General features: G+C 54.2%; 2 protein-coding genes across 3 annotated transcripts in view; one reads left to right on the forward strand and one right to left on the reverse strand.

The window, feature by feature from the left end:
* Positions 1–10168: 10168 nt before the first annotated feature.
* LOC309642553 (uncharacterized protein) lies at positions 10169–11327 on the reverse strand (the record flags this gene model as incomplete). The annotated part of the gene is made up of 2 exons (XM_082424246.1): positions 10169–10337; positions 10396–11327. The coding sequence occupies 2 exons, from the start codon at positions 11325–11327 to the stop codon at positions 10169–10171; spliced, it is 1101 nt and encodes a 366-aa protein (XP_082280372.1).
* GRID1 (glutamate ionotropic receptor delta type subunit 1) overlaps positions 11278–18845 on the forward strand; it is a 660264-nt gene continuing 652696 nt past the window's right edge. For both annotated transcript variants that reach the window (XM_082424198.1, XM_082424199.1), the window contains exons 1-2: positions 11278–11404; positions 13624–13779. In XM_082424198.1, the coding sequence (XP_082280324.1) occupies positions 11326–11404; positions 13624–13779 (235 nt within the window). In that variant the 5' untranslated portion in view covers positions 11278–11325. The remainder of the gene's footprint in view (positions 11405–13623; positions 13780–18845) is intronic.

Consider the following 18845-nt stretch of genomic DNA (forward strand, 5'->3'; position numbering starts at 1 on the left):
TTAAGTAGGATGTCATAATTTGACATATGGTTGGGAGAGGACTGAGCTTGAAACTTTTGCAGTAATCAGGGTGAGAATAGGAGGGCCAGAGCTGTCTGTGGCTGGGAGGACAGACACTGCACACAGGTGTTCTTCACAAAGGCCCACAGGGCTCTTTTCCATCTGGATCTTGGGTGACCTAGGACAAGGATGACTCGGGTCATTCCCTTAAATTCTGGAGTCTTTTGAGATTCCAGCCTTTTAAACTCCGTGGGAAGGCTCAGAGAAGTCCCAGGCCCATGTGAAATCCAGGGCCTCAGTCCTTCCATGTGGCCCAAGCAAAGAATGGTTCATAATTGGGGCTATAGGACACCTGTCTGCTCTTCTGCAGCTGTGGCTGAGACATGCGGGATGGGCTCTAGAAATTGCAGAGAGTGAGACCTTGTTGGGGCACTCTGCCACTTCCTAGTTGAGCAAGTTACATAACCTTCTAGTACCTCAGTTTCCTCCTCTGTAAAATGGGGATTATTAGTGTGCCTCCCCTATTAAGAAGTGAGTTAGGAGTAAATGAGTTAACAATGTATGTAAAGCATTAGAGCAGCACCTGGCTCATAGTAAATGATGGCCGTTATTGTTATTTTCACTGAGATCTGAATCTCTCTGGCTTCTGACTTCGCTACCGCCCAGCACAGCTTCCCCAACAATCCCCACCCAGGTCAAGGCGACCGTACAGCCCAGAGCCAGGTCCTGTCTCCTGGGGGCCTCATCGCAGTTGCAGCTGGGCCTGTTCCCTGGCCGTCGGCAGGGGGCAGCATTGCACCATGGCTGCCCCCGCTCAGGACAGTAGTTCCAGCCTGGGAAGCTTGGTGCTGAGTCCCTAGGTCCATACCCTCTGGTCTGGCATGGTGGGCATGGGAGCAGGGAGGTGGCCCTCTCTCTGCCTGGCCCGGGGCTCCTCCTTCAGGAGGCTCCCAACCCTCGGGGCACTTGTGGCTCTTTCTCTATCCCTGTGCAGCCTGGAGGTACTAGACAATGCTCTTCAGTTGGTGCACAATCTCCACATCTGTGAAATGGGGTAACAGTGCTGTGTTGCAGGTTGCAAGGTGAGGGGCAGGAGATGTTTTAACAACCTCCACGATGGCCTTCCTTAGGGAGTAGGCTGGCCTGGGCTGTGGCCTGGCAGTTTTCTGGGCTTGTGACCAACTGAGGGAGAGTGTGGCCATGAGGATATGCACGGGGGCGTCTCTGCTCCAGGCTGTGACTAGCTATGTGGTCCTGAAGACAGGGCTGATCTGGGCATGAGCACACCTCATTCTTGAACCTGCTCGGTGCCTTTGCGTCTGCTTCCTGAAATACCTACCCCTTTCTTCTTCTTCTAACTCTGCTTAGGCTTCTCAGAAGTCCTTAACAGCCTTCTGGGTCTCTCTAGGCCTGGCATCAGCTTCCCTTGGCCCTTGCCAGCCCCCAAGCCCAGTCCTGTCCGCACCTGTGGCTTCCCAAGTTCCCACCATCAGGCTCTGGATCTCACACCAGAACACGTGTCTTTCCCACCATGGCCCCTAGCAGGGGACCAGGGGAGTGGCCCAGCTTCCAGTAAAGAAAGGCCCCTCCATGATTCCAGTTCTGGAATCTCAGGGACTCCAGGGGTCTAGCCCTTGGCTTTCCTCCTCCACAATTCCTGGAAGGCCTTGAACACTGGCCAAGGGGACCCCACCTTCACCGTCTGTGTTCGCATACCTCCAGTAGATGATGGCAGATGCAGGCTTCAAGGCCACCCCTCCACCCGCCCCATCCCCCCGCAGGAGCCTGGGGCCTGAAAAGACCTGCGAAAAAGCCTCAAGCTGGTGAAAGAACAATCTGTGACCCCAGCGATCAGGAATGCACATTAAAACAACTGCGAGACATAACTGTTCATGTACCAAAATGAAAAAACATTAGAAATGAATAATGCCTAATGTTGGTGGAGGTGTAGAGAAACACTGTCATAAATTTCTTGTGGAAATGTTAATTGGTTTTAAAAACTGCTTTGGAAGGCAATTTTGGAAATATGCACTAAGAGATTTAAATTATGCATAACCTTTTTAGGCATTTATCGTAAAAAATAATTGCATAAGACCTGGAATGCATGTAAGAGTACTTTTACAGTAGCGTTAAAAAATGTCCACCAGCAAGTGACTGGTTAAATAAAGTATGATAGATGCATGGGAGAGAGCTGTAGTCAGCAAAAAATTCAAGGTTTCAGAAAACAATTTCATGGCCAGGGGAAGGGCTCACATTAAAATGTTCATTCACTCATTAATTAATTCATTGATTTAACTAACATTTATTGAACATCTAGACATGCCAGACATTGTTCTGGATACAGGGAATAAAATCATAATGAGATTACACTATCCTTCTGGTGAGGCTTATCTTCTACAGGGGGGAGACAGACAATAAACAAACACTAAAAAATAAAATAATTTCAGGTATGATACTTTGTCTTCTTGTATGTAAAAATTATACCTGAATAGAGAAAAGGACAGAAAGAAAAACATTATCATGTCAGCAGTTGTTATTTCAGGTTGGTGGTTATCAGTTAGGATTTGTGTTACGAATAATTGAAAACTTTACTCCAGTAGTTTAACTAGTTGAGGGCTTAACTGTCTTGTGTGTCCAGGGTTGAAAAAGCCCACCACTGTCATCTGGCAGCTCTGCCATCCTGGGATGAGGCTGTCAGTCTCCTGCTTGGCTTCTCAAGGTCACAAGATGGCAGTCTGTCTTTTGGATCTGCTGTTTACATTTCAGGTCTGAAGGAAGAAAGGGGAAGGGGAAGAGTAATGTCTTTCTCCTTCTGAGGTGCTTGCCTTTTTATTATCCAGGAGCAAAGCTTCAGCCAATGTCATTTGTTCCTTCCCTGTGGCTGCCGTATCAAATTACCACAGATGAGGTGTCTTAAAACAACAGAAATTTATTGTCACGATTCTAGAGGCCAGGAGTTTGAAATCTGGTGGGGCCATGTTCCCTCCAGAGGCACTAGTGGGGAATCTGTCCTTGCCTCTTCCAGCTTCTGGTGGCTGCTGGGATTTCTTGGCTTGTGGCTGCATCACTCCAATCCCTATCTCCATGATCACATTGCTTTCTGTCTGTGTGTCTACCTCTGCTTCTCTCTCATAAGGACACGTGATGGAATTCAGGGCTCACCCAGACAATTCAGGACAATCTTCTCATCCTGAGTCCTTAATTTAACCACATCTGAAAAAACAGTTTTAAATAACAAGGTCACGGGACTTTCCTGGTGGCACAGTGGTTAAGAATCCTCCTGCCAATGCAGGGGACACGGATTTGAGCCCTGCTCCAGCTCCATGTGCTGCGGAGCAACTAAGCCTGTGCGCCACAACTACTGAGCCTGCGCGCCACAACTACTGAGCCTGCGCTCTTAGCCTGCGAGCCAGAACTACTGAGCCTGCGTGCCACAACTACTGAAGCCTGTGCACCTAGTGCCCGTGCTCCGCAACAAGAGAAGCCACCTCAATGAGAAGCCCGTGCGCCGCAATGAAGAGTAGCCCCCGCTCCCCACAAGTAGAGAAAGCCCGCGTGCAGCAGTGAAGACCCAATGCAGCCAAAAATAAATAAATGAATAAAATAAATAAATAAAAATGCAAGGTTTATTAAAAAAAAAACAACAAGGTCACATTTACAGGTTCTGAGGATTATGGAATCAATATCTTTGGGGGGACCACCTTTCAGCCTATCACACCCATTAACTGTCCAGGGATTTTGCCGTGCTGAGCCTCAGTGATCTCACCTGTAGTTTGGGGATGTGAACCCTATTCTAGAGGGTCTTGTACGGATCACCAACCATATGAGCAGGTGATGGGAGGACTGGGCCTCTCTGTGGTTGAGCCCTGCCCCTCCCCTCTGATCTCTGAGGGCTGTTCCCATCTCCTAGGGCAGCTTCTCCCTCCAATCCCCTTTTATCATTAATCTCACCTGGTTCTGGAGACAGTTACAGTGAACCTGGGAGACCTGGGAGATAAGCAGACCTTTATCCCCATCTCCAACTGATTCTTTTTCTGGCATTGCTGCTTCTCTGCAGTGAGGTGTGTGCGCGGCTGCTGTACCCAGGTCTGGCACTTGGCAAGTTCAGAACATGTGAGTTCCCTTCCTCTCCTGGGGTCTCCCCTCGGGGCTCCTGCTCTGTCCTACTCCCTGTCGTGTTTTCCCCCACCAACACGCTGGGTCTCCCTCTCTATTTTCCAGATGAATGTCTGGGAATTTAGGGACCCTGCCCAAGGTTGCCCAGCATATCAGCGGTGGATCCAGGGCCTGTGCCGTCTCCCTGCCTCACCTGGAGGAGCACTGGGCAGTCCCTGCTCCAAGCCGAGTCCTCAGAAGCATTCCCGGGAGGTAGCGCCTTCATCCTTCGGGGTTACAGGGTGCTAAATGCGCCATGACACCCAGACAGAGAAAATCAATCACAATTTCATTTCATCACCGCATAACAGAAGAGGTTTACAGGCAAGAAAAATTGCTCATGGAAATGGGTGTGTCCATGAGCAGGGTGATCTGATTCGTTAGGGTTTGCTTCTAGCTGGAGGCCTGGGTCTGGGGAAGAGGTTATCTGCCAGATGAGCCAGGGCTCCAGGCAGATGTAGTTCCCCCAATCCCTGCCCCTTGGGAAAGGGGAAGCTTGGCTTTGAGAGGCTACAGGCCCAAGCTGGTAAGAGCAGCAGGGCTATACCTGACTTGGGATGGGATGCTGTGGGGTGGGTTGAGCCTCTCATATTCATTTCAGAGTGCCTGTGGTTTGCAGCTCCCAGCCCAGTGGGAGGGGTGACACTTGGGTGTCCCATCACTGACGGGAGCAGGCCAGGTCTGGGGTCCAGTAAGCCCCCAGGGCCCCCACCTCACCTATGGACACCCGCAGCCCCATCCCGCATGAGTGCAGAGGACATAGGACTGGCACAGAGTGTTGTGTGCAGAGTCAGGGTGGGTCAGCCTCCTGTGAGCTCCCTGGTGGCCAGGGGCACAAGGGCTTCACCCCTCTGTCTTGACTGTCCATTGTGGATCAGTGGCCCTCTGGCTTCCCTAAGATGGCCACTGAGGACATGCATGTTGACATGTCTCTGGCTGCCCAGGGCCATCTCAGGACCCTGCTCTGTAGAGACATGTCTGAAAAGTAGTGAGACTGGCCTCAGCATCTCCCACCAGGACTATTCTGGCAACTTCCATCCTGGCCCCTCCACCAACTTCTCCTTCACAACTTGCTGCTCTTCCCTCTGTGTTCCTTTACATGCTTCTGCCTCCATACTTTTCCTCTTGCTATTCTCTCTGCTTGGAAAGCGCATAATCTTCCTTAACTCAGCTCACGGGTTCAACTCAGCCTGTGTTGTAGAGCCCACTGAGGGACCCACTGCAGCAGATGGCAGAGGCAAAGGGGGACCATGTCCTGGGTCTGGAGCCTTGGCAGTGGCTGATGAGGGTGTGGAGGCCTGAGTTTTTCTTTGGAAAAAGACAGGCTAGGTTTTGGTTCCCAGCTACTTGGTCCTTCCTGGGGAATCAGGAGCTCTCCCAAGTGAAAAAGGCAGAGTTGCAGGGCCCAGGGGCTAGGCACAGAAAGGAGAAGCCTCCCCAGGCCTTGTAGTGGGGGACCAGGGATCCCAGCATGCAAACTGGGAAGGGCTTGGACCAGCCCTTGGGCTCAGGAGAGACTGTCAATGCTGAGGTTTTCAAACTTTAGACTCTCAGCAGGAGAACCCTTTCCTTGCACACAATGGACTCGGAGCACACAGGTCAAGCCTGAAGGAAGTGGGGTGGGTCTAGAGCCTTGGAAGCCAGAACTTTCTCTAAAGAACACCCTGGATTCAGGCTGGGGGACGCACACCTGGAGGATCACTGCTTTAGGAGGAGGCTGGGATACAGGCTGCCCCGGGATGCCTGGGCCTGAGATGACTGCTCAGGGTCCTTCCTGGGAACTGGGCCTTCCCCCCTCTTGCTGTCCTTTGGCATTTGGTAATGCCTTTGTGCAAACTGCGGCCTGCCTCTTCTGCCCTTCAGAGGGACCTACGGAAGTGAGGGACGTTGCTGAACTCCAAGGGGCCAAGGGGAGTGCTGGATATCAGCATGAGAGCTCCAGATGGGCCTGAGTTGGTGTTTGGTCCTGCCACCCACCCTGCCTGGAGAGCCTGGGTCCAGGGACCAGACCTCTGAGGTTCCAGCTTGTTTTTGTGAAGGAAGCAACTTTTCACACTGGTAACTTTTTGGAGTATCTTGGTTCTAAGTGGACTGCACACTCCAAACTGGGCCCCAGTTTATGGACTATATAATGGTGAAAAAGAGGGGCCCCTGCCCTGCAAAAATGAGATGCTCCTCTCTAAGAAGGACATGTTGTGTGTGATTTCCTTCCTCCTCATTAGCCTGTGGGGTGTGGTTCCAGCAAACAGAAGGCTCCTCAACAGGGCTCCCAGATGTGGCACCTGCATGTGCCATTGGCAGTGCCCTGGAATGGGTACCTGGAAAGGGTGTGAAGGCTGGGGGTGGGCAGGGGGCCGGGACGTACTAGTGGGTCCTGCCCTGGAAGCTCCTGCAAGGTGGGTGCAGGGAGGGCACCTTCAGTCTCACTTGCCCAACCCCCAACGTGGAGAAAACCCAAGACTAAATGAATAGAAAGCCTCGAATAATGGAAAGAGCGATGCAAAAGACTGCTGCCCTGGGAAATTGAAAAGTAAAAACCCATGGGGCTAACCAGAGTAAAAATAAAATAAAAAACATAATAATATAAAAGAAGATCAAATAAAATAAATACAAGCTGAGAAACAGTAGAAATGAGAGGAAAGAGGTTGGCAAGAAGGGGTAAGGAAGACAAAGTAGAAATGGAAAATGAACATACAACAGAAGACCAAATGCCGAGAATGAAGGAAAGGATGAAGTAACCAATAAATGTTTTTTCTTTCTTTCTTTCTTTTTTTTTTTTTTAAAGAAAAACCCAGTGGGTTAATAGAGGAAGGTAGCAGTGGGATTTTTTGAGCTCAGATTCTGGCCAACTGTGGGTTCCTTGGAGCCCATGGGTAGGGAGGGCCCAGCCCAGAATTGAAGCTTCAGGGCATTAAGCCTGGCTCCTTCTAGGATGCTGGTTGACCTCTCCCTGGTGGCGGTGGGGGATCGACCCTGGGACTTGGGTTGCCCTCTTCCTTGTGTTCTCAGGAGAGCTGGTCTTCTGTGCCATGGCCGGCAGAGAATCCTCCAGGTTGGGCCTTGGTGTGTCTTGCCAGTAGCAACCTTCATGCAGGTGTGGGCTGTATTATCTTAGAAATCCCAGGTGGGCCCTATGCTGGCGAGGGAGGAAGGCAATCTTTCATGGTACACTATCTTGTTTAATCTGGGGGCTTGCTTAAAGAAACATGATTGGAGAGGGGGCATCTCTTCAGGGGCTGAGTAGTGGTAGTTCTACATGGAGTAGACAGCTCCCCACAGAATGTGCCAGGGCAACAGGCTCCTGTGAGGGTCAGGATTCCAGCTGGTGCTTCCTCAGTCCAGTTATTGACTGGGGTGAGAAACAAGATGACAGAGAAAGGAGAGGTATGCTTTATGGAATGATGAAGCTTTAAGTGATGACTGTCGTGACTTCCTGGTGGACCACCATATTCTCTTTGTCTTGACATTTCACCTGCAGGTTTGGTGGCAAACTACTGGCTTCCAGTAGTATTCTAGTTGAGAGTGCTGATGGGCCCAGTTTATCTCTTTGCACCCTCCTTTCCCAAGTGGAAAATGGGAATATCATCTCCTAGTAAAATGTAGGGTGCTGAGTGCAGTGCCTGCAAATGTTAAATGCTAAATAAATATGGTTATAATTAGTATAACTGAAGATCTCTTTAGAAAAAGCAATCACCTGTGTTGGCTGAACTCTGTGCAAATGAAGGATTTATTGACCCAGTTTTAATTTCTGTGAATACATCTTTGTGTAGTGAGGAGCAAACCAAGAGGACTGAGTCCTGGGTGCAGCAACTCACTTGGTGCCTTGGGTAAGTTACTCCTTTCTCTGAGCCTCAGTTTTCCCCTCTGTAAAATGGGTTTGTATCATATGACCCAGAGATTGCTAATCTCTCTTCTCCAGCCAGGTTATTAGAGTCAGGGTGAACTTGTTCATCAGGTAGAGTTGCTTGCCTGGGAGCCTGTATTGGGGGTGGCAGCTTTTACAGCCCCAGAGGTTATCAGGGTCTAAAGGGACTGGGCTGGCTAGGATCAATAAGTAATTAAGGTTTTGATGAATCTGATAAATCCCCAATAAGCCAATGTCCTTGGAAGCTGGTAATCCCAACTTCAGGTGGCAGAGAGGATTAAAATAGTTTTGCCTAGAGGTAAACAGGCATAGGGCCCCAGTGATCTCTGGGTCTGCCTCCCAGCTCTAGTAGAAATGGGACCTGTGCAGAGTATCCTTCCTGGCCAGTCAAGGTATATCTAGGCCATTCCAGTCTGGTAGGGAAGACCGGCTTGGCTTGGAAGTATAAGAGGATGAGCATTAAGAGATGAGCATCTTGGGATGGTGAAGGACTCCACACTGTCAGAAATGGAGGGGAAGGTGGTACCCAGGAGAGGTGCCTCCAGGGGAATGTCAACCTGTGTCATAGCCCTCAGGTCCCAAACTAGAGGCACCTCATCATCCAGATTAGAAACTGATAGAACTCTTCCCCAAACTATGTGTGTTTCTAGGTTGACTTCTTAATATTTGGAAGGGGGGGGCATGAGACTTGTCTCACTGTAATCATGCTGCCACTACCTAGCATAATAAATATCAAGAAAAACTTCTAACTGGGTTGAAGTATCACACGGCTACTTTACTAACATACTACAGGGGTCCAAACAAGTGTGTTTGGGGATCCCTGACCCTGTGGCTCTTGACCTCAGATTTGAGCCCCTACAGGGTGAACATACCACCATCCTTCCCAGGAGGAGACTGTCTCCATAGGAACCAAACTGTTACATAATAAAACCCATTCTTTATTTCCCTTCTTTCTACAACTTTTCAGCCAGTGAATGGTAGAATTTCCAGGGAGTGAGAATGGAGGCATGGGGGTTTTGTAGAGCCCGGGGTGTGTTTTACAATTCAAGGCCCCTAAGATGGATTTCTTGAGGAAGTGCCTTTGTGTGGGCACCACACCCAGCTGGACAGCCCAGCCTCCTTCAGGCATGGTCATTCCTCTCCTCTTGCCCGTGGCCCCTTCACCCTGGAAGTCACCTTGCCAGCCCATGTGGTTCCCAGCTGTTTCTCCAACCCAGCTTCTCCTCTCCCCTAGGTTCCCACTGCGGCCCCACCAGCCACTGCAAGGGCTGCCTCACTGTTCTCCAAGCCTGCACTGTCCCCCTCTGCACAGCCTCCTTCCACACCTTTCCAAACTAAAATTTGCCAGTGACTTCTGTGGCAGGCAGCTTGGGACACACACATACGCGCGCACGCACACACACACACTCACAGTAAATTCTTTTTCTTCCTATCTTGGCTCGCTAACCAGCATTCAATGCCTGGAAGCCTCCCTTCCTTCTCCCTTGGTAACCCCCACTCAGCCTTTAGAACTGTCACCTCCTCCAGGAAACTATCCCCTGGCTCTTCCTCCCAGGCTGGGTCACAGCCCAGAACGCGCCTGTGCATACATAGCTTATTCAGGGTCCTTGCCACATCTTTTAATGATCTGTTTAGGTGTCTGCCGCTCCTCTGAGCGGGGAGTTCCAGGTAAGGTCTGTTGCTGAGTCTCTCTGAATCCCTCACGCCCTGCGCACGGCCCTGATCAAGGCAGGGGCCTTGGGGCGCGGGCCAACGACAGGGCCAAGCGGCGCTCCCGGGCTCGCGGAAGTGGCCCCTTGCACTAGGCTCTGCCAGGCGCGCCCGGACCAAGCTTCCGCGGAATCCCGGTCCGGGAAGGCTCAGCTGTCTTCCTGAAATCTTGGGTGTGCCACGTGGAGCCCAGTCTGGAACTTGTTGGGGGGGGGGCGGTGCAGGGTGGCTACGCGTCAGGCCTGCCACTTCCACCCAGGCTGGAGCCCAAACAGCTTAACGCTACATCTGGTGGTGGCTGGCCTGAGGCGTTCCCGGAGCGGTGGAGAGAGCCCCGCTCTGCGCTGGCCGCGAGGAGCCGGCTCTTCGCCCTGGGCTCGCGCGTAAAGGCTCCGTGCAGAGTCGGAGTCTGAGCACGCCGGCCGCTTAGAAGGCTCCTCACGTCCAGGCGCCGCGGTCACGGATGCGCCGGTTTCCGGCCATGAATTGGGCTTCAGAGTGCGAGCCGCCTGCCCGACTCCCGGCTGGGCCCGGGGCCGCGGGGTGGGGGATGGGCGCCCGCCAATGTCGGTGGGGCCAGCTAGGGTTGGAGCCTGCGGCCGTGGCTCTGCTCCGCGACGTTTGGCAGCGGCGGGTCCCCTTTGGCGCCCGTTGCGTCTCGGTGCCTGCTCCGCGACGTTTGGCCGCGGCGGGTCCCCTTTGGCTCCCCTTGCGACTCGGTGCCTGGCTCAGTGCCCCGCCCGGTCTCTCTCCCAGCTACCCCTGGCCTGGCTCCGCGAGGGGCTCTCTGCCCAGGGCGGGGGTCATGGCCCAAGACGCAAGGCGGCTGAGGTCGGCGGGCGCCAGGGGGGTCCGGGAACCCTCGAGGGCAGTCGGAGGCCGACCCTTCTCCATCCTCTGGTCCCTGGCACGGGGGGCACGAGGCCCAGGGCCGCCAAGTCCCTGCGCGCCGCAGCCCCGGCCGGTCCCCATCGCCCGGCTGGCCTCCGAGCGTCCCTCGGGCTGGAAGCGCTGAGCACCCAGCGCCCCCTCCGAGCCGCGAGCGGGAGAGCGCCGCGCTGCGAGGCAGAGGCTCCGCAGTCACGTGGTCGAGAGGAGGGCGGAGGGGAGGGAGGCGGGCAGGGAGGGGAGGGGGAGCGGAGTCGAGGGGGAGGGGAGGGGGAGGGGGCGTCCTCCGCAGTTCGGCTCCTCGCCGGGGCTCAGACACACAGCGAGCCCGGAGCCGCCGTGCCGGCCCGGCTGCCGCCGCCACCGCCTCCGCCGCCTCCGAAGCCTCCCGAGCCGCGGGGAGCGCCGCCGCCGCCGCCGCCGCCGCCGCCGCGGGCCGCCCCCGCCGCGCCGGCTTGGGCTCGGGCCGCCAGCGCCGCCGCAGCCACCAGCGGAGCCGGAGCGGGAGCCCGACCGCGCTGGGCTGGGCTGGACTGGGGCGGGCGCAGGGCGCAGGGCGCAGGGGGCGGGCGCGCGGGGAAAGACGCACGGGCGGGCTTGGCTCCCGGGGAGCGGCCCGGGACTGCACCCGGACCGGCGCCTCCCCGCTCCGCGCTGCCCTCGGCCTCGCCCCGGGCCCGGACGGATGAGCCACGCGCCCGGGGGACATGGAAGCGCTGACGCTGTGGCTTCTCCCCTGGATATGCCAGTGCGTGTCGGTGCGGGCCGACTCCATCATCCACATCGGTGAGCGTGGCGGGCGCGGGGCCGAGGCTGGGCGGGGGCCCCAGCGACGAGGGGGGTGCGCGGCGTCCAAACTTGGCTGTTCCCTGGGCCGAGGGGCTCGGCGGGCGGTGCTCCCCCGAAGGGCCGCTCCGCGCCGCCCCGCGGAGGAGGTGTGCACGGGCCGCGCCGCGCTCCCGCGGGCTCCCACTGCTCCTCGGGGCTCCAGTTCCCCCCGCGGGGCCCCGCGGCCTCTGCCGACACTTAGGGCCGCGGCTGCGGGAAATCCGGGGCTAGGCGCAAGTCCAGACCCGCGCCCCTGGCGGGGCCGTCGGCGGGGTAGGGCCAGCCCTTAGGCGCAGCTCAGAGTAGCGGGGGCCGAAGGCGGGCAGGGCCCGGGTTCTCGCCAAGTTGGCAGGGCAGGATTGAAGAGGCCCGACCGGAACCGTGCGTGAATGTGGGTGGGTGGGTGTTGTCAGCGTGTGTCTCTGTGTGCGCCTGTGGCTCCGTGTTGGTGTCACTGCGAGAGGGCGTTGGGGTGTATGGGGCCATCGGAGCCTGTGTTGGTGCGTGCATGACTGTCAGCCTGTTAGAGTGGACACAGTGTCTGCCTGTTTCTCTGGTGTGTGTCTGTGTACCTCTCTGTATATGTGTGTGTGTGCGTGTATCTGGCTGTGGCGACAGCAGCCCAATCCTGGACAGTCCCAGAGTTTCCTATGGCCCAAGTCTTGGGGGTCGGCACATGGTCTGGGTGGTGGGAATCAGGGAAGAAGCCTGGGCCGCGGTGTGTGGTGTGTGGGGGGAGTGTGTGTGCGCGCGCTGAGCGGGAAGAGACGGATGGAGGGAGAGAACCGGCAGAGGAGAGAAGACGAGATAGAGGAGAGGAGGAGGGGGCGCGTCGCCGATGGGGAGTGTGTGGGAGTTGGTAGCAGCAGGGGAGAAATCCCAGGAAGTTGGTCCGGGCTGGGGGACTGACAGCGGTTGCTTTTGGGGAGCCCGTCTGCAGTCGCTTTTCCGGAAGTTGGGAAAGACCAGCGAGCCCAGAGAGGCTGGGGGGTTGGGAGGTGTGAGAAGGCAGGGATGATGGGACAGGCGAGGCAGGGGTGTGATGGGTGGTCAGAGACTAGGCCTGGGCTTGGTGCGCTGCAATCCCCCCGCAGGGGTCAGGGGCCGGTTCCAAACCTGCTTCCCAATGGTGGTGGAGGTTGGGGGGGGGCGCTTGGGTCTCGAGGTCGGCATTGCGGCTCTGGGTGTAGCATGGAAAGGGACCTCCCTCCTCCTGCCCAGCCCCCAGCTCGGGGGATCACTGGGCCCAGCCCTGGGACTGTGGTGACCCTCAGGGCCTGGTGAGGGGGGAGGACTCCGGAATTGTCCAGGCTGCAGGGCCAGGTTCGGCGAGTCCCACCGATCTCGGCTTCAAGCGCTGGGAGTCGGCCAAGGCGGTGCTAAGAGCGCAAAGGGCCAGCCGAGGCCGCCCCAGAGGAGCTGTTCATGGTTCTAGAAAGCACTTTCAAGAGCGGCTCCTTCTGGGCTCCTCAGCCCTGCTGGGTTAGAAGGCAAAGGGTCTAGGGACATACCCCTACCCGCCCCCCCCAACATAACGCGGCAGGAGAAAAAGTGGGGAGGGATGGAAAGCAGGAGGCAGAGCCCAGGGATCCAGGCTGGGACTGAGCTGCCTGTTTGCCTGTCATCGGTTATCAAAGGCCCCTGCGTAAAGAAGCCCCCTGGCATAGGAGAGCCACTGTGGACCTGCTTGCTTAGCTCTTTGCAGAGGGGGGTGCGCAGGGCAGAAGGAAGTCATTGTTCCATTTTGGGATTGGGGCTGGGGAGACTTGCCTGCAGGGGAACTTTGTGGCTCCTGGGATAGGACTCGTGGGGCCCTGTCAGGGCATTTAGGTGCTGCCTGAGGTCACAACAGCTTGGCTCAGTCCATTATGTGGGGCATGGTTGGTACATGAGGTGGTTTGGTTGTGAGACATTTGTGTGACCTGGTGGCATCATGTGCCATGTGCATGTGTAACTCATGTCTACTGTGTTGGAATATTTGGGGGGCGTATTTCTGTGTTGGGGGAATGAGGAGAGCCTTAAACTATCCTATCAGGCTGAAACCGCAGCCCAGAAGTCCTGCCACCTGGCAACCTGCAGTCCTGCCAGCACCATGACCAGAGGGCCAAGGCTGGGGTAGGGGTGGGGTGGGGAAGAGCCCCTCTCTAGGCCTAGTCTTGACCCCTCTTCTCCTCCAGGTGCCATCTTCGAGGAGAACGCGGCCAAGGACGACAGGGTGTTCCAGCTGGCCGTATCCGACCTGAGCCTCAACGATGACATCCTGCAGAGTGAGAAGATCACCTACTCCATCAAGGTCATCGAGGCCAACAATCCTTTCCAGGCCGTGCAGGAAGGTGAGTGGCCGGCCGCCATGCCCAGGGCTAACAGGGTGGGGGCCTGCCAGCAGCGCTGGAGCCCTGCAGGGTTGCGAAGGGCTGGGCCACGAAGGGTTCCCTGTGTGCCTGGGCAGTCACGGTGCCGTGCACGGTGTTCGCTCCCTCCCCGGCCCACCAAAGCAGTGGTGCGGGAGTGCCTTGCGCTTTGGGGCTGGAGCGGAGAGCTTCTGAGCGGGGAGCTGGGCTCCTTTCGGGGCGTGTCTCGGGCTTGTGCGGCTCCTTTCCAGCTGGGTGGGCGCATCTACGAGCCGCGCAGGCGTGTGTGGCTCAGGGCTGTCTGTGTTGAGTGTGGGTGGGTGTGTCTGCGAGCAGGGTACCTGTGTTGGTGCACCTCCCCTGACCTGGATGGGCCAGTGTCTTCTTCGCTATCAACCGAGGAGCGAGGAGAGTGTGGCGCCCAAGCCCGTGAATGCGCAGCATCTCTCGCCTCAAGGTCCCTCTGTGCCTCGGCTGGCGTTTCTCGGCCGGCCGCGCTCCTCCTCCGGGTTTGGAGGAGCCGTTCTCCCTCGCGGTCCCCGCCGTGGGTGGAGGCGTCCCTGCCTGGGCCGAAGGTGGGCGCTGTTTGACCAGAAAAGCAGCGGAGTTGGGCCAGGCCAGGCTGCGGGGAAATCCTAGCCCGCGCCTGGGCCGCTGTGGTCCGCAAACTCGGCCCGCAGGCAGAGGCAACAAGTGCGAGGCTAAGCGCAGAAGCCCCCTCTGCTCTTCCCTCCTCTCTCATTCGCTCACCCTCCCACCGGGCTTGAGCCTGGGCTCTGGGCCTCAGGTATCTCTCCCACGATGCCTGCTTCCTCATCAGAGACTAAGGCTCTCACTGCCCCTGATATCTGCCTGGCCCAGGGCCCCTTTCCTCTCCTCTGCCCCCATATCCATGGTTTCTCCTAGTTCCATATATCCAAGGCTTTGACTCTGAGGCCCTCGCCCAGGAGTATTGAGGACAGAGGCCACAGCTGGTGGCGGGGATTTCTCCCAGGAGGAACAGACAGGACAGTGGGTCGGTGTAGGGAGGAGGTGGGCTGGCTGAGGGCTCCAGGCAAGTTATCCTCCCCCCGCCCCTGGGCCCAGAGACCTCCTCCGGCTCTAGGTTATATGTTGGCTGCTGGTTTTCTTGTATCTCCAGGGATAGGGTGACTCAGTGAAGGCTCTGGTCTGGGTCCAGAAGGTCAGAACTGGTGCTGGGGAGAACTTGGTGCTGGAAGGAGGTTTTGCGGAGTCTGCTATTCTTGCAGAGGAGGGAGAAGGCCCAGCTCTGGGGCCTGAAAGTCCAAGGATGTCTTGAGGTAGTTGTGAAAAGCTGGAGGTCTGGATGTGTTTTGGGGGTGGTGGTGAGTGGGGTGAGGCTGGTGTTTTCTGTCAGGGGAGCTGCCACTCCCGGCCCTGGCAGATGTCTGATGTTCATTGAGGTACAAGGGAAGGAATCCCTGTCCTTTTTTGCTGTCTGATCATGTCCTACCTGCAGTCCCTGCCCCCACATGCCCTGTCCTTGGACTTTTTTTTCAGTGTGCCCTCATCACAACTGTTGCATGTGCTTGGGGTGGGCCCTAGCCAGGGGAGGGTGGGACCTCCTTAGGCAGGAATGACCCTAGCTGGGGTGGGGATCTGTGGTGACACAGGCTTTTCCAGTTACATGCCACAATTTTCACAGTGCCTCATGCTCCCTTGACACTGTCCCCATACACTTGTCTCTGTGGACATTCATTCTTTGTACTTGGGAGCTGAGGACACAGCTGGGTAGCACCTATTTCCTGCCCCAGGGAGCTCACAGTGTGATAGGGATGCCGCCTGTGTTCGCCATGGCAGTTTGGCTCTTTCACCTTCTCTGTTGACATACCTTGTTTCCATTGACTTACCCTCGCTGTGTTGAGTATTCCATGCTCATTCATTTTGCTCCAAATGACGCCCATTGGCCACCCCCCCCAACCTCCCTCCAGCAGCAGGTCCCCAGAGACTGAAGGTAATGCTCTTGCCCAGGGTTACAGTCTCAGGCAGGTAACACACATGGGTGGACTGGGCAGCTGGGCCTGGAAGAACCTGGAGTGTGGGATCTGGAGAGGTCACCTCTGTCAAAAGGAGCAGCTGTTCCATAGCTTCAGCTGACTTTACCATTTGGGAATGAAAATCCTAGTGTTATAAATGGGCTGATTTTTTTTTTTTTTTAAAGAGGAGCCCCAAATCTGGACTTTAATGTAAAACCTGATTTCTAACTGTTCTCGGCTAATCAAACAATTTGAACAACACAGTACAAGCCAAATAAAACAGAGCTATGGGCCGTTCAGCCTTCAAGCCCTAATGCAACTTTGTTCTGGAGACACAGGGCTCCACCCAGGGGCCTTTTCTGGGTCTCAGTTTTTTCTATTTTTATAACTGGAAGAATGTCTCAGGCTCCAAGCATGGCAGGCTGACACAGTCTTGGAAGGGTGTGAAGTGAGTGTGTGCGAACATCCAGAACTAGAGAATTGGAAGCTGATGGCTGACAGTTGTCCAGGTAGAGGAATACTGACCAGGTGGTGTTGGGCTACCCTCTGCCCAGAGGGCGTGTGGGGGTTAAAGTTGGCATGCTTTCAACTGATCAGCCCTGTGGGCAGAAATTCACATCATTATCCCATGACCTTTTGAAGCCCTGGGATGTTACCAGGGATGGGAGGAGCTCATCCCATCCCTGGGATGGGACTCCTCGAGAGCCTCAGGGAGTACAGAGCGGGGCCCGGAGGCTCCTCCTCCCTGGCCCGAGGCTTGGCACGGCAGGCCCTCAGCTGGCTGGGTGTCCTTCCTTCTGTGCTCTGTGGGGTGCTGTCCATCCCATGGCTTAGCCCTGCTTGATAGATAGCTCATCTCTCTCCTTGGCCCTGCTTGATAGATATCTCATCTCTCTCCTGGGCTTGGACAGTCACAGCAGCAGGACATGGGTGGTAGATACAGCTCGGATGGGAAAGGAAAGGACTTCTTGGCTGGGCAGTGGCCAAGGATGAGGGCAAAGGCAGACTGGGGTTCAGTCTCCATCATGGACTGGGCGAGCTCCCAGTGACAACCCCCCGACCCCCGAGGTGGAATTGAGATTGAAGTGATGCTGCCCCATTTTGGCTTGAGAGGTAGCACCATGCAGGAATAAGAGCTTAGTTCTTGGGGCCCAAGAGACTGGGTTCAAATCTTGCTTGCCTCACGTGCAGTGTGATTTTGGGAGAGGCCTGGCCCTGTTCTGAGCTTCTGTTCACATATCTGTTGAAAGGGAACAATCACAGTACCTGCCTCCTGGAATTATTGTGAGGATTAAATGAGATGAGACATGTATGAATTGTCTGCAGAAGGCCTGCAGTAGGTGTTCAGTAAACATGAATTCCCTCTCCATTTCTTGACCAGCTGTGAATCCATCTCAGCTTCTCCTGAGGCTGTTATTTTCAGCTGCACCGTTGCTTAAGCTAGTGAATTCCTTGAGAGCGGACCCTAACTGACCTTTTCATTTTCAGCTTTTTGCTTAACTTTTTCCCTCCTGATTATAAAAGAAATGCTTTGCTACAATGAGCATGAATTAATTTAAAAATGTGAAAGAGGAAAAGGGCAACGCATGCTCATTATATAAAATGTGGAAGGTACAGGAAAGCATCAAGAGACAGAACAAAATCGTTTGGAATTCTACCACTGTTCTTTCCTTCTAGTCTTTTTTCGCGCACTGAATTTCGTAAGTGCTGAGAGTTCCTATTCTATTCAGTTGTGTATATATATATATATATATTTTTTTTTGTTTTTCATTTAACATATCATTGGCTTTTTTTGAAATCACTGTGAACTATTTGTAAACATTACTTTTAACGGCTGCATATATTTTCAATATCCAAAACAACTGATTTTTAAAAATGCAAACATTTATGTTAAGATATGCTTAAGTATTTAATGGAGAAAACAAGAAACTCTACTTTGGCTTGTTGGTCCTAAGATTTATACCTGCAGTTTCTTCAGGCTGATTTTGTATCCGTACAAGCTTCTTACAAGCTACCTTTTGAGGCAGTTGGTCAGTTTATGTAAAAGATTGGATCACTTTTTAATAAAATATACATTTGGTGAGGATTTAGCAAATGATAACACAGAAATGGTATTTAAATCTCTAAAAGGTTGTATCTTAGATTTAGTTGGCAAAGTCCATATTAACAGTAAGTGTGAAAATTTGTCTTCTAGATACTAGAAGAGATACTAATTTGTTAAATAAAAAAATTTCATATTGCTTTGAAGTGCCTGCTCAAGGAGAGGATTATATAAATGCATAAATGCATAAAAGAACTGCCTGAACACGAGTCTCTTCCGTTCACAGTATTATCTTTTACTGTAAGTAAAAGACTTGAGTTATTGGTTATGCTGTAGATATATCTGTCACAGAGTGGAAAGATAACAATTTAGGGAAGAGGAAGAAAAAAAGGAATATATGTGATGCATTATTCCTTTTAGTTACAGTAAGCACAAAAGTGTTTTAGGAAGACAAGGTAAAAATCACCCAAGTATAGCTTGGTGTTCACAGAATACAACAATGAAACAATGAAATAAGAGGAAAGTAAAGCACAGTGAGCTTGGTGGTGTCCATCTGATGGTCTTGCTCATATTATACTGGTCACTCCTAGGTGGTCACCCTGCCCCTTACACTCTATGACATCTGCTAGATGGTTTCGCTCCCTGAGCTTTGATGCCTCTGGTGTCTTCCTTGACTTCCCTTCAGAATTATAGGTCCCGCTGAGGCTGTATTTTTGCAGCCTCTGCTGGCAGACCCACTGTTCTCCCTGATAACGGCGTTATAGGTCCCTGCCTGGGAGACACTGTCAGCATTTCCCTGGGTGTGATGTTAGAGTCATTAAAGATACTTGCAGGCCCACACCATCATTCCTATCCACTCAGCTGCATAATTTTTCTCTTGGTGCTGAAACAAATATTACCACAACTTTGCTGGTTAAAAATGGGAATGTAGGGAATTCTCTGGTGGTCCAGTGGCTAGGACTTGGCACTTTCACTGCTGAGGGCCCGGGTTCAATTCCTGGTTGGGGAAC

Source organism: Balaenoptera physalus, assembly GCF_965194825.1.
Source record: "Balaenoptera physalus genome assembly, chromosome: 14".
NCBI classification, from domain to species: Eukaryota; Metazoa; Chordata; class Mammalia; order Artiodactyla; family Balaenopteridae; genus Balaenoptera; species Balaenoptera physalus.